This window comes from Herpailurus yagouaroundi, unplaced genomic scaffold (genome assembly GCF_014898765.1).
Source record: "Herpailurus yagouaroundi ecotype Mexico unplaced genomic scaffold, PumYag 191, whole genome shotgun sequence".
NCBI classification, from domain to species: Eukaryota; Metazoa; Chordata; class Mammalia; order Carnivora; family Felidae; genus Herpailurus; species Herpailurus yagouaroundi.
The window spans coordinates 12,243,473-12,259,399 of NW_024412422.1; the positions used below are offsets into that span (position 1 = coordinate 12,243,473).

Below are 15,927 nucleotides of genomic sequence, written 5' to 3' on the forward strand. Positions count from 1 at the left end.
AAGGAAGGAAGGAAGGAAGGAAGGAAGGAAGGAAGGAAGGAAGGAAGAAATAAATACTGCCTCTGCTAATGTAGGAATTTGTAACTTTTTTTTTTTTGAAAGCTAATTTTTGGTAAAATTTAAAGGGGCCTTAGGAGATGAAAGCCAAGTTTGTTTTTAAACCTCATACATTGGCAAAAAGCCTAATTTATGAAGTTTTAAGAAGTAAGTATCTTGGAGAGGATTAAGTGAAGTACGATAAAGGGACAGTGAGGCAAGAGTCAACTCTTAGCATGGGATCTGAGAGAGTCTGCACATTCAAAGACTTTCCAATGTATAATGTTTACCTGTGAGAATGGACTGGTCAACTCTCAGAGTAGTAGATTTGATGGAAGTTAATCTTATATCAGCAGGAACTTTGTCACCAACTAATTGGGGAGAATAAAGGCAGTTAAAATAAGCAACTCTGTAATTCATGTTCGTGTTTCATAGAGATAAATCTGTCTCCAAATAAAACAAATTTTAAGGGAAATACATAGCCTGTATACAGCACAAATATATCAAAATCTGTTAAATTAAGATAATCAACTTATCCTTAGGGTTAGAAAAACTCTTGCTAGACAGATAACAGATTATCCCATCAGAAAAGCTAAAATATCACAAATAGGTAACAAACGTCTCAAAGACACTAAAAAAAAAATCTCACTTGTAAGAGTAACAAGAAATAGAAGCAGGAGACACCACTTTTAAACTACCAAATCGACAGACAATAAGAGTTCAGAAAATGTACCAAGTATGCAAGGATGTATAAAAAACAGGGATTCTTACAGGGTGGTGACTCTAATGTCTGAAAATTTTCATTTAAATAAGGAAAAAAAATTATCAGTGTCATAAATCACCTGGAGGCAAGTGCCTGAGCAGAGATCAATGAAATGCTGTGTTAGTACACAGTTAACAAGGACAAATTAAATGCATGTAATGTCAGTAAACATTCTACGTAATATTAGCAGTCCATTTAGTGTGTAATTCCACTGTGGTTCCAGACTTTGTGCCCACCTTCATACTGCTGAGTACGAAGAAAAAACTGTTACAAAATCTCTGGAGGGCAATTCGGCACTATATATCAAAACTGCAAAGCACAATCTTTTTACACCACGTATTCCACTACAAGGAATTTACTCTTCAGATAGGCTCATACAGAATGTAGTCACAGCATAGTTTTTTATTAACAGTAGAAAGATAAGACAACTCCATTCATGCTAAAGTGAAAATTTCCTCCTTAGGTATACTGTATATTAAGGGGGGGGGTGGGGAACATGAGTGTGAAACATCACTTATAGACAGCTACCATTCATAAGGGAAATACCTCCGGGAAGGGGTCACAAAATGTTAACGAGGGGGTTACCAGCGTGGTGGATAGAGGGAGACTTTTCACTTTGTACCCTTGGGTATCTTTTGAAATTTGATTTATCAAATAAGTGAATAAGCCTTTTGAAATTCACCCCAAGGGGCGCCTGGGTGGCTCAGTCGGTTGGGTGTCCAATTTTGGCTCAGATCATGATCTCCCAGTTGGGTGAGTTCGAGCCCTGCTTCGGGCTCTGCGCTGACAGCTCAGAGCCTAGTGCCTGCTTTGGATTCTGTGTCTCCCCCTCTCACTGCCCCTCCCCCACTCACACTCTCTCTCAAAAAATAAACATTAAAAAAAATTAAAAAAAAAAATTCACCTCAAGAGGATCTTTAAGTCAACACAGTCTTCTTCACTAGGCCAAAGAGCTCCTTTAACAGGTCTTTTAAAGGGCTCACATCTCTAGTTTGTATAAAGTAAATGCCACATTGCAGATATAGGAACAGATAAAGCCACTGTTTCACATGGGCCTGGAGAATAGTGTCCAGCACACTGTGGGTGTTCAAATACTGTTGAATGAGGACATATCAGTACCAAAGCAACTGGGCATTAAGTGTACAACAGCTTTTCCTGACCTTCTAAAAGGTAACTAAGGGGGGGCGGGGTGCCTGGGTGGCTCAGTCGGTTAAGTGTCCGACTTCAGCCAGGTCACGATCTCGCGGTCCGTGAGTTCAAGCCCCGCGTCGGGCTCTGGGCCGATGGCTCAGAGCCTGGAGCCTGCTTCAGATTCTGTGTCTCCCTCTCTCTCTGACCCTCCTCGGCTCACACTCTGTCTCTCAAAAATAAACAAACATTAAAAAAATTAAAAAAAAAAAAAAGGTAACTATGGTAGTTTTGGAAGTCTGATATAAGGAGAACTAAAAATTAGAAGAAATATAGTCTCCCCTAGCATTACATATAGTATTTTTAAGTCAAATGTTCATTTTCCATACTTACTCTACAAACTGAATTTTAACTGTCACTGGTTATATACAAACTGGCAAAATAGCTTTTCTGTCCAAGGAGACTCATTTTATTTGTCAAACACCTACCACTTAGCTCTGGTTTTTCTGCCTTTCAGAGCTTTGAAGTTCAGGAAGAGTTGGTTTGCTTTTTGACCTCTAGTTCATTAAACCACCCTGTAGCCTAACTAGGGAATGTGGTCACAAAGGGGCACAGAAACAGACTGTCAGTATATAATCTCAAGGGACAAGGATCACCCTTGCATTTGACTGCAGGGACACACTAAGTTAAAGTGAAACTCCTGCTGGAAATGCTTATGCAACGAACAGCAATATTCCCCAACTGAATAAACGAGAACGTTCCTCTTAAGTCTGTTCCTGCTACAGTAAGTAACCATATATAACTAAACTTCAATGGCCTAACAACAGCTCAAGTGCTCCATCAAGATAAAAATTTGAAACCAATTAAAATTTTTTACAGTAGGGGAGCCAGGGTGGCTCAGTTGGTTAAGTATCAGACTTCAGCTCAGGTCATGATCTCACGGTTTATGAATTCGAACCCCACGTCGGGCTCTGTGCTGACCGCTCAGAGCCTGGAGACTGCTTCAGATTCTGTGTCTCCCTCTCTCCCTGCCCCTCCCCTGCTCACACTCTGTCTCTCTCTCTCTCAAAAATAAAGATTAAAAAAAATTTTAATAAAAATTTTACTGTATTATTTTTGGATGTCACAATTAATTCGATCACATGTGATCCTGAACATGAAAAGAATAGGGGCACCTGGGTGGCTCAGTTGGTTAAGCGTCTGACTTTGGCCCAGATCATGATCTTGCTGTTTGTGAGTTTGGGCCCTGCATCTGGCTCGGTGCTGACAGCTCAGAGCCCGGAGCCTGCTTTGGATTCTGTGACTCCATTTCTCTGCCCCTTCCTGGCTCACTCTCTCTCAAAAAATAAATAAATGTTAAAAAAAAATTTTTTTTTAAGAATTATAAGGTTCAATCATGAGCATAGGACTCTAAATGGAAAATTTACTTGAAAATGGTTCTTGGGGCACCTGGATGGCTCAGTTAAGTGTCTGACATTCTTGATTTTGGCTCAGGTCATGCATGGTCTCACGGTTTATGAGTTCAAGCCCCACAACAGGCTCTGTGCTGGCAGCACAGAGCCTGCTTGGGATTCTGTCTTCCCTGTCTCCCCCTTCCCCGCTCTCTTTCTCTCTCAAAATAAATAAAAAAAGGAAGAAAGAAAGAAAAATGTTTCCTGCTGTCAGAGGCAAGTTATGTCATGGTCCTACAGGAGCAAAAAAATGTCTAACATGGCATAGAGGTACCCACAATCTGTAAGTACTCTGACACTTCGGTACTCTAACAGCTGAACATATACCAGCAATTTAAAAGAACACTTCATTTTATGTTAAAAGTTGAATCCTGTTTTTCTAGTTCAACAATTTCATATATAAGCCCTAGTTCATACTTTTTTGAGACAGAGACAGAATGCGAGTAGGGGAGGGGCAGAGAGAGAGGGAGACACAAAATCTGGGGCAGGCTCCAAGCTCCGAGCTGTCAGCACGGAGCCCAATGCAGGGCTCAAACTCATGAGCTGTGAGATATGACCTGAGCCAAAGTCGGCCGCTCAAGCGACCGAGCCACCCAGGCACCCCGGAATCAATACTAAATATATGCAGCATTAAAAATTATACTCATTCTGATGGAACTAGAGTGTACTATGTTAAAAGTGAAATAAATCAGTCAGAGAAAGACAAATATCCTATGATTTCACTCATACATGGAATTTAAGAAACAAAACAGGTGAACATAGGGGCATAAACAGGGTTGCTAAGAGGATGGGGGGATGGGCTAAATGGGTGATGGGCATTAAGGAGGGTACTTGCTGTGATGAATACTTGTTACATGTAAGTTATAAATCATTAAATTCTACTCCTGAAAGAAACAACAAAAAAAACAAACACAGGTGTGCATGTATACACACACACACACACACACACACACACACACACACACACACATTCTTGAACTCACCCAACCGTGAGATTATGACCTGATCCAAAGCTGGATCAGCTAACTGAGCCACCTGGGTGCCCCCAAAGGTCTATATTAAATACATGAAGGTTGGGGTGCCTGGGTGGCTTGGTCGGTTAGGCATCCGACTTTGGCTCAGGTCATGATTTCACGGTCCGTGAGTTCGAGCCCTGCGTCGGGCTCTGTGCTGACAGCTCGGAGCCTGGAGCCTGTTTCCGATTCTGTGTCTCCCTCTCTCTCTGCCCCTCCCCTGTTCATGCTCTGTCTCTCTCTGTCTCAAAAATAAATAAACGTTAAAAACAAATTAAAAAAAAAACATGAAGGTCATTTCTTTGCTGTACAGAAATTATATGGATATACATTTAATTGTTGGCTAAATATTTAGGAATGACTCAAATGTCAAATGCTAGTGAAACAGATGACCTGGGAAGCCCTTAAAAACTGACCTCAAGCTTTTCTCAACTTTTCTTGGTTCTGGCATTCTAACTGGGGGGCAATTAAATATTTAGGAGCGGGGCGCCTGGGTGGCGCAGTCGGCTAAGCGTCCGACTTCAGCCAGGTCACGATCTCGCGGTCCGTGACTTCGAGCCCCGCGTCGGGCTCTGGGCTGATGGCTCGGAGCCTGGAGCCTGTTTCCGATTGTGTGTCTCCCTCTCTCTCTGACCCTCCCCCGTTCATGTTCTCTCTCTGTCCCAAAAATAAATAAAAAAAAAAGTTGGAAAAAAATAAATATTTAGGAGCTAAAACAAAAGATCACCTGGGAGCCTTTTATAAACTATACACTCTCAGAAACTACTCTTCAAGAGTCTGGTTTAATGCATTTGGCTTGGGGTCCAGTAATCCACCTTTTAAAAAGTTCTCCAAGGGTGCCTGGGAAGCGTCTGACTTCAGCTCAGGTCACGATCTCACAGTTCGTGGGTTCAAGCCCCGTGTCAGCCTCCTGGAGCCTGCTTCGAGTTCTGTGCCCTCCCCTCCCTCTGCCCTTCCTCCACTCACCCTCTCTCTCTCAAAATTAAACGTTATAAATAAATTTTTAAAAAAAGTTCTCCAAACACTAAAACAAAAAACAAAAAACAAACAAAAGGAAACAAAACCCAAAAAACCTAAGAAGAAACAATTACCACCATGCCCAATAACTGGAGTCACAGATCCCATGAAGAGCTTGTTCAGAACAGCCTACTGTGTGCTGCATCTCATGTACCAAGTATGCCAGCTCTAGGCCAAGAGGACCTTAAGTCCTCCAACACCTGAGAAATTTATCATCTTAAAGTTCTACATTTCATTGTTTTCATCAAAAACTATCTCTAAGGAAAGGAAGCATAAATCCCTAACAAAGCACCAGTCCAAACTGGTGTTCCTCAACACCTGCTTTGTTCTAGTATCCTCTTAGCTAGAAAACCCCCCACATCATCTTGATCAACCCTCAGTTTAGTCAGGAAACTACAGCTAGAAGTAAAAGGAGTCTTGCCTAAGGAACCTCAATTAACGAAAGACTTCTTTTAGCCTGCTATGTGACTCTGTTTTATGCTTTTGTTTGTAATAATCAATACAGGATTCAATCTATTAGGACACACACTCTCTAAGGAAGCAAAAGAAGATTCAATTGATACTTTTCAAATTAAGACATGATTATTTTCCTTGTCCGCTGGCTTCTATGAATTTCAGACAGAGGGTTTTGTGTGTGAGGAGCAGGCAGTGCTGTTCCTGATGATCACACCCAGTAATATTTCCCTGATGGAGCATGTCAATGCCCTTAACGGCAAGTGGTAGTGGAAAATTCTTACTCTTGTCAAGGGGATGCTCTGCAATTTTCTCCTCTGAAAATTTTTTCCCCGTCTCTTAGGTTCTGGTGGTGTAATAAAAGAATAAACTGTTAGAAATACCTTCCATTTGTTTAACCTCTGACACTTTTCAGATTCAGCTCTTGGCTTCATAAGTCCATCGGTCTTTAACCTGCTACCACAATAGGGATTTCTACTCTGAAAAAAATCCTCCATGTATAATTAATACTAGCTCACCAAGAATGCAAGTAAAAGTCAAAGGAAATTACTCTGCCACATTTTAGAAATGAACGCAAACTTCCCTTATCTTAAAACCTAGAAAGGAATGTAGTCCATGGTACGTAAACGATGTTTACATCACTATGTCAAAAATAAATACAGATGGGGGCACCTGGCTGGCTCAGTGGGTGGAGCATATGACTCTTGATCTTGGGGTCATGAGTTCAAGCCCCACGTTGAATGTAGAGATTACTTAAAAAAAAAATTAAATATTTAAAAATAAACAAATACTGATGGTTAAATCAGCATTACTCAGAAAAGGCTTTTTTATGAACTAGTTCTATGAAGGGGAAAAAAAATCTAATTTACTGAGGCAAATTCTACCAGCTATTCAAGTCTTTTTTTTAAAAAAAATTTTTTTTTTCAACGTTTATTTATTTTTTTGGGGACAGAGAGAGACAGCATGAACGGGGGAGGGGCAGAGAGAGAGGGAGACACAGAATCAGAAACAGGCTCCAGGCTCCGAGCCATCAGCCCAGAGCCTGACGCGGGGCTCGAACTCACGGACCGCGAGATCGTGACCTGGCTGAAGTCGGACGCTTAACTGACTGCGCCACCCAGGCGCCCCTCAAGTCTTTTCTAAAAAAACTATATTTAAGATCAGAAATTATCTCCTAAATACCACTATTGTTTTTTAGTTTATTTTTTTAATATATGTATTTATCTCTTTATTTATTTAATGTTTATTTATTTTTGAGAGAGAGCGAGAGAGAGCGAGTGAGCACACATGCATGAACAGGGGAGGGGCAGAGAGAGAGGGGGAAACAGAATCTGAAGCAGGCTCCAGGCTCTGAGCTGTCAGCACAGAGCCTGACGTGGGGCTCAAACCCATGGACTGTGAGATCATGACCCGAGACCAACTGACTAAGCCGTCCACACGCCCGTCGTTTTTTTACTTTAAATGGCTCCTAGGAAAAGCAAGCTGTAATAGAATTAACCTAGATTAAACATTTAACTATGACTTAAATATTTTCATTGTTCTGATTTGAGTCATCAATTTTATAGTTGGGCAAAGTGAATGAAATTCCTCACTTGAGAAGTCCACTTGCCTGCTTTCTCCAGACCTCAGGGTAAGTAGGGAAGGAACATTACAAATCACCATAGTACACTAAGTTTGCTTCCAGTCCATTTGTTCAAAGTATTATCTATGATGGTTTAAAATGCAAATGTAGGGACACCTGGATGGCTCAGCTGGCTAAGCTGGGGACTCTTGATTTCAGCTCAGGTCATGATCCCAGGGTAGAGGGATCGAGCCCTGCATAGGGCTCCGTGCTGAGAGTGGAGCCTGGTTAAGAAGATTCTCTCTCCCTCTGCCCTCTCCCATACTTGCACCCTCTCACGCTCTCTCTTAAAAAAAAGGGGGGGTGGAGGGGTGAGTGCCTGGGTGGCTCAGTCGGCTAGGCGTCTGACTTCAGCTCAAGTCATGATCTCACGGTTTTAAGATTGACCCGTGTTGGGCTCCATGCTGGGCATGGAGCCTGCTTAAGATGATCTCTTTCTCCTCCTGCCCCTTCTCTCTCAAAAAATAAAATAAAAAATAAAAAAGTAATGCAAATATTACAGTCTCTTATTTAAAATGTTTAAATATCGGGGCGCCTGGGTGGCGCAGTCGGTTGGGCGTCCGACTTCAGCCAGGTCACGATCTCACGGTCCGTGAGTTCGAGCCCCGCGTCAGGCTCTGGGCTGATGGCTCGGAGCCTGGAGCCTGTTTCCGATTCTGTGTCTCCCTCTCTCTCTGCCCCTCCCCCGTTCATGCTCTGTCTCTCTCTGTCCCCAAAATAAATTAAAACGTTGAAAAAAAAATTAAAAAAAAAATAAAAAAAAATAAAATAAAATGTTTAAATACCTTCTTCCTCCCAGAACTGAGATCAAGTCAGTATCTTAAAGGTGGTTTATAGCACTTTCCAGGGCCCAGCTGCTGCTTGCTTCTTACCACTTTCCTCTCCCTCTAACCTCCGACAAAACGGTCTCCAATTCCTCAAAGCTCTTTCTGAGTCTTCATACACCCTCTTCTCTGCCACCTTGCCCCACCCCGAACAGCGAGGCATTCCTCAAATTCCCATTTTAGGTTGGCATCCCTTTCGATGCGCCCACAGAGAGCTGTTCTTTCCTTTCCGGACACGCTCACATACGTGCTCAGTAAGTCTTCCCATTATTACACCAAAAGCTCCATGAGGCACGCACTCAGTCACTGTGCATTTCCTAGCCCTGAGCACTGTGCTGGCACACAGTGGGTGCCAGATAAATATCTGTTAACAAATAAAATACTTGCACACATTATTTCCTTTAATAAACAACCATCAGGGACTTATGATAACTATCAAGTTGAAGAATGTCACAAAGGGAGGAACAATGAAGAGAGTCAAGACCAAAGAGATCTCAGACTTGGTTAAGCTGAATGAAGAAACAAGTGATTGTTACTTAAATTTTACATTTAGACTAAAAACAAAACAGAACATGTATGCTAGCACAGATTAGCTAGAGGTGGAGGGGAAAGAGCACGTGAGAGCAGGGTTTTAGCTGGTAGAGCAATGAAGGTTGCCAAAGAAATGTCCCTAGTCTGTAAAAGCAGAAGAGCGTCTCGAATATCAACCAGACTCCATTTACGTCTGAGCACCAAAGAAAACCATCAAGATGGTAAAGGGTTTGAAAATAATTACATGAACAGCTGAAAGAGCAAAAACTAACTTGGAAATAAACTTTTAGCATCCTCACACCGTTTGCACTCCAGACTCCCTGCTCCACCCCAACTGCCACCTGCTACTGGACAAGCTGCAGTGGGTCCGAGTTCTGGCGAAGTTCCCTTCTAGTTCTCTAAAGGCAATGAATTTACCTTCCCCTACCTAACAGGCCATCATGGGAGGAACCATCAAACTTCTGTGTGACTACAAAGTAAAAACTAACATGGAGAACAGACAACTATATTTTAGCTATTAGTAAGGATTGTTTTATAATAAAACTGATTAAAAATGGCATAGCTGGTCCTAACGAGCCAGGTTTCCAGTTACTAGAGGTGGGAGATGATGCTCACTCAGTACATGCTGCTGACGCAGTCCATCACTAAGCTCACAGTACACAGCATCCAGCACATCCCCTGACTTTTCTCATTATTCCAGAAGTAAAGCCTGCTTTTAAAAGGTGAAAACCCGGGGCGCCTGGGTGGCGCAGTCGGTTACTGGCACTTACTGGTACTGTGACTACCACTGAGTCATGGGGAATGGAGAGGAGGTAATTACAGGAAATCAGGAAATGCCAGCCCCAGGAGATTCAGGTAAAGCTTCAAAATCAACTAGTCCATTGTGATCTGATGGTCAGAGAGACATGAGTTCCTTATTTCTCATGGTTCCTAGTCTTAGCTACCCTGACTAATGAATGAAGGGCCCTAGGTCTCAAAACTCTGCTTCTAATATATCTGAACTGATTTCTGTTAGATTATTTGCTCTTCTGCTTATGTACAATTATTTAAGGTTAAGACCATTTCTGATTGTAAAACTGAACTATGACTTACAGGAACAACTAAGATCATGATTTCTACATTATCTGGTTGCAGAGGCTGAGACCAATACCTCTAGCTAGCCTGGTTTTCCTACCCTCACTGCAAAACAATTCCATATGGGGGAAAAGGCTACACAGCAAACCTGCTCACCACCTTATTTGGTCATACATTTTTGCTTCTCCTTCTCTGATCCATGTTTATCATTTTAGAGCATTTGGTTTTTTTTTTGTTTTTTTGTTTTTTTGGTAAGTAATCTCTTCTCCCAACATGGACTGACACTCATGACCTCAAGATCAAGAGTCGCATATTCTATCAACTGAGCCAGTCAGGCACCTCATGTTATCATTTTAGAAACAGGTGAAAACTTTTTAACAATGTTCAGCAATACTATGTAAACTGCTTAACAAGACAATATTTTACTTAGTTACGCCACTTAACTGTACTTCACTGCCCCCCCATTTTTATTAAGATCAACATATAGGGGTGCCTGGGTGGCGCAGTCGGTTAAGCGTCCGACTTCAGCCAGGTCACGATCTCATGGTCCGTGAGTTCGAGCCCCGCGTCAGGCTCTGGGCTGATGGCTCGGAGCCTGGAGCCTGTTTCCGATTCTGTGTCTCCCTCTCTCTCTGCCCCTCCCCCGTTCATGCTCTGTCTCTCTCTGTCCCAAAAATAAATAAACGTTGAAAAAAAAAAATTAAAAAAAATAAAAATAAAAAAAATAAAAAAAAAAGATCAACATATCATCCTATATAAGCTTAAGGTGTACAACATAATGATTTACGTATAAATTGCAAAATGATTACTACAATTAGGTAGCATCCATCAGCTCACATAGTTACAATTTCTTCCCTTGTGGTAAAAGCTACTTTTAGCAACTTTCAAACATACAATATAGTATGGTTAACTATAGTCATCATGCTGGATAGTACATCCCCTGAACACTTGTCTTATAACTCGAGTTTTGTACCTTCCGGCCACCTTCACCCAATTCCTTCACTCCTGCCCCTGGCAAACACCAATATGATCTGTTTCTAGGAATTTCAGATTATTATAATTTTTTAAATTCTACATATAAATGAGATCACACAGTATGTCCTTCTCTGACTTATTTCACTTAGCACAACACCTCAAGGTCCATACATGTTGCAAATGGCAGGATTTCCCTCTTTTTTTTTTTTTAATGACGGACTAATATTCCACTGCATATTAACACATTTTCCTTACCCGTTCATTCATCAACATTTAGGCTGTTTCCATGTCTTGCCTATTGTAAACAGTGCTGCAAATAACATGGGGGTACAGTTATTTCCTTGGGATAGTGATTCCCTTTCCTTCAGATATACCCAGAAATGGAATTGCTGGATCATATGGAGTACGTACTTTAAAAAAACCACATAACTAGATCCTGAAGTGGATTTCTGCAGAGAAGGGCAAATGAACCCCCCTGAATTGCATGCAAAATTTTGAATGGGCCTCTGGGGAGATTTCATCAATTCTCAAAGGGACTGTGATCTTGAAATGATTAAGAACTACTGTGCTATGCTTCTCAAAATGTGGTCCACCTAAGAGCTTGGTAGAAATGCTGAATAACCAGGCCCCACTCCAGACCTACAGAATCAAATCTGCACTTTAACAAAATCCCCATGCACATAAAGTTTGTGAAACACTGCTCTAAGCAGCTGGCCAAATCTGAAGGCCTGTTTTTGTTTTTAAAAGAGCCCTGAAGACGAGAATGATTTTTACATTTTTAAAGCCTTAAAGGAAAAAAAAAAGATTTTTCTACAAAGACTGTTTGGGGCTCACAGTCTCAAATATTAAAAGGCACCTGGGTGGCTCAGTTGGTTAAGCATCCAACTTAGGCTGAGGTCATGCTCTCATGGTTCGTGGGTTCAGGCCCTGCATCGGGCTCTGTGCTGACAGCACCTGGAGCCTACTTCGGATTCTGGGTCTCCCTCTCTCTCTCTCTGTTCTTCCCCTGCTTGCACTCTGTCACTGTCTCTCCAAAATGAATCAACGTTAAAAAATACAAATAAGAATTAAAAAAATTAAATTAAAATGAAATAAAATGGCTCTGTACACACACACACACACACACACACACACACACGTACGCGCACACACACACGTACGCGCACACACACACAGAGTTTGCCAACTCCTCTGTTCTACAGCACAGAATTGGTCACTTGGGTATTTGTGTTAGGGAGCTTGGCAGTTATGGATTAAGTGTTTGGTGAATGTTCAGTCAGACTACTCCAATCTTTTTTTTTCTAAAAGCCAAAGTACACCTGGATTCACAGCCCAAGTTAACAAATGATAAGGCCACATTATCAGAATCAGACATCTTTTAGAGCCAGAAAGCTCCTTTAAAAAGTCTACTCCAATTACCCAATTCTGTAGAGGTTAATATGTCCGGCTTCATGCAGAATTAGAATAATAATTTGGGTCCTTCAGTGAATCAGTCATCTTTGAATTTTACAATTTTGTCTTTTCTTTCCCTCAACTGCTTAGAAACAACACTACTTCACAGGGGTTACTAATTTCCATGGCTGTGCAAGATGACTATCAAAAGTGAAACTTTTCTTCCTACAAATATTTAGTTACCAAGTTAAAGAATTAGTTTTTTTACTGACTAAATCCTGAAATTGCTGGCACTACTGAACGTTGACTTTTCATTTTAAGAAATAGAAAATCGATTTCCTTAGAAGCTAAAGCAAATGTAATTTCATGTTAAGAATGTGTCATTTGTATCATTTACATAACCTTAAAGTAGGATTTGCTCCAGAGTATACTACAGGACAGAAATCATCTAAGGGTATTTATGTCTTTGTACGGTTCGCCAACTCCGGGTTACCAAGATACATAAGGTTTGTTTTTAAACAATCCTGAAAACAATAGCCTGGAGAGTCAATAAATAACCTACTCCCCAGGCATACACTGGGACCCCCAAAATTCTAAAGTTAAAAATTTTATGACTATCATAGCTTGAATCACTTTGATAAGCAGATAATATAGAGAGCTTAAAAAACACCATGGCTTCAGAAGATGAAAATGTGACTATCTCCATTTTTTTTACTTGCTGAAGCAATTTTATTTGGCTCCTGTATTCTAGATACCTCTTAGGCATCGCATATGCTATGCATGCTTACACAATGTCTGCTGCGAAAGATTATTAGCTGGTATAGCAACATATATTTAATTTCCTCAATTCCTACATCTCTCCCTCAAAATGCCTCTTGGTCCAGCCTAATCTTCAGAAAGTTCAGCAAAACCACTCTATAGTCTCCCAAAAGCTAGCAGAAAGAACTTTATCATCTAAGTTTAGATGATCCTTATATCCAAAAACTGACTACAAAAAGGTCTCTTTCTACAAGTATTCAAATAGCAACTCCACATTTGCTGTCATCTACAAGATATTTCACAGTATTTTCCAGTGTTTTTCAATTCATCAAAGAATTCCTCAAACTTAATTTCCTAATTTAAAGCATAAAAGTTACCAAGTATAAAACCACAATTCATGCCATTTATCCCTTCAGGCTATGTAGAGAGTACACTGGCACTGCCAAGGCCGCCTGGCAAGAGATAATCTCGATGTATACTTAGAATTCAAATTGTTCATCTCTATAGTTTCACAGAACCAAATTATTGGGCTAAATGACAAATGACACAGTCAATTAGACTACTAACCTAATAAAAGTAGAAGTTAAAAAGCCTCAACATGTATATTTTTTAAAAATAAACACTTATTTATCTGGCTCAGGTAAAGCAGTCACAGGAAGTTTTTCCTAAACGTTCCACACAACTCACCGTAAATGTCTAAGAATTACAGCCTACCCAATTCAATGACCCACTGCTTCTAGTAATTCAGCAAAACTGCAATTTCTTTTTTTTTTTTTTAATGTTTATTCATTTTTGACAGAGAGGGAGAGAGAAACACAGAGCATGAGCAGGGGAGGGGCAGAGAGAGAGGGAGACACAGAATCCGAAGCAGGCCCCAGGCTCGGAGCTGTCAGCACAGAGCCCTATGTGGGGCTTGAACTCACAGACTCTGAGATCATGACCTGAGCTGAAGTCGGATGCTTAACCGACTGAGCCACCCAGGCGCCCCAAAACTGCAATTTCTAATTTGGACACGGATATACAACCACCATGAAAAGTCACCAAACAAAAATATACTGACAACCTAAAAATTAAATTGTGATTGGGCTTCAACATGATTAAAATAATCTACAAAAGCCACAACTAACACCAGACTTCATGACAGAAGACGGTTTCCCCCCTATGATCAGGAACAAGACAAAGAAGTTTGCTCTTGTCACTTCTATTCAATATTCTACTGGAAATTCTAGCTAGGGCAATTACACAAGAAAGAGAAATAAAAGGCACCCATACTGGAAAGATGCAAATGTATTTGTTTGCAGATGACACGATCTTTTTTTTTTTTTTTAATTTTTTTTTCAACGTTTATTTATTTTTTGGGACAGAGAGAGACAGAGCATGAACGGGGGAGGGGCAGAGAGAGAGGGAGACACAGAATCGGAAACAGGCTCCAGGCTCCGAGCCATCAGCCCAGAGCCTGACGCGGGGCTCGAACTCACGGACCGCGAGATCGTGACCTGGCTGAAGTCGGACGCTTAACCGACTGTGCCACCCAGGCGCCCCGACACGATCTTTTATATACAGAAAATCTTAAGGAGCTCCTGAAAAACTACTAGGATTTCTGCAACATCACAAAGTATTAGAGCAATACGCAAAAATCAATTTTACATTATTAAAGAAAAATCTGAAAATGAAATTGTGACAATTCCAATTATACATACCTTCCAAACACAAAAAAAGCATAAAATACTTAGAAGACTTGTACACAGTGAACAACAGAATGCTTAAATAAACGGAAAGACACCCTATGATCACCAAATAGCACTTTCCTGCATTGGAAGATTTAATGTTGATGGCCATATTCCCCAAACCAATCTATACAATCAGCATAATTCTTATCGAAACCCAAAGTTTTATTTTGAAGCTGATCTTGAGAGAGGCAGACACAGAATCCCAAGCAGGCTCCACGCTCTCAGTGCAGAGCTCAATGCAGGGTTTCAAACTCACAAACCGTGAGATCATGACCTGAGCCAAAACCAAGAGTTGGACACTCCAATGTCTGAGCTACCTAGGTGCCCCTGGATGAATTCTGAAAAGAAAAAACACACTAAGTGAAGAAGGCAGTTTCAAAAGGCCATATATTGTATGGTCCCATTTGTATGCAATATCCAGAACAGAACTGTGGTTGCCAGGGCCTGGGGGCAAGGGGCAGGTGAAGCGACTGCTAATGGGTATGAAGTTTCTTTTTTAGGGGATGAAAATGTTCTGAAATTAGATAGTGGTGATGACTGCACAACTCTGAATATACTAAAAACCACTTAACTGTACACTTCAAAAAAGTGAATGTTACTGCATGCGAATTACATCTCAATAAAGCTGTTTAAAAAACATTGTGGGTACCTGGGTGGCTCAGTCAATTGAGCACCTTGATTTTGGCTCCTCCCTTCACTCTCTTAAAAAAATTAATTAATTAATTTTAAAAAAGAAAAAAAGAAAAAAAAAAAGGTGACCCGGACCTCCAACCCATCAAGATAGGACTGATATACCTGCTGTGTATACACTAAACACACTGTATATTCTCTAGCACATGAACTACAGAAGACAGAGCAATAAACCAGAGACTCCGTTTCCTCAACTGTAAAGTGTTAAACTGTTCTTAAGTGTACAGTTCAGTGGCATTAAGCACATTCACACTGTTGTGCACCCATCGCCAGATCTTTTCCAGATCTCTTTTCATCTTCCCAAACTGAGACTTTGTGCCCATTGAACAATTACTGCCCTTTACCCCCTTCATCTGTACACATCTACCGAGTGGCTGATGGTTAAGAACCAAACACTTGGAACCATTCACAGTATTGGCACACAAGCTAAGTTTAGCCATTACTCAATGTATGCATATAGACTTCCAATT

General features: G+C 40.9%; 1 protein-coding gene across 2 annotated transcripts in view; it reads right to left on the reverse strand.

Annotated features, from left to right (window-relative positions):
* The window catches only part of ATP2A2 (ATPase sarcoplasmic/endoplasmic reticulum Ca2+ transporting 2), a 57,837-nt gene that overhangs the window by 23,665 nt on the left and 18,245 nt on the right, over positions 1-15,927 (reverse strand). For both annotated transcript variants that reach the window (XR_005781171.1, XM_040444138.1), the window contains exon 6: positions 327-407. Coding sequence is in view for 1 of the 2 variants with exons in the window: in XM_040444138.1 (XP_040300072.1) it covers positions 327-407 (81 nt within the window). In the remaining variant the exon portion in view is untranslated. The remainder of the gene's footprint in view (positions 1-326; positions 408-15,927) is intronic.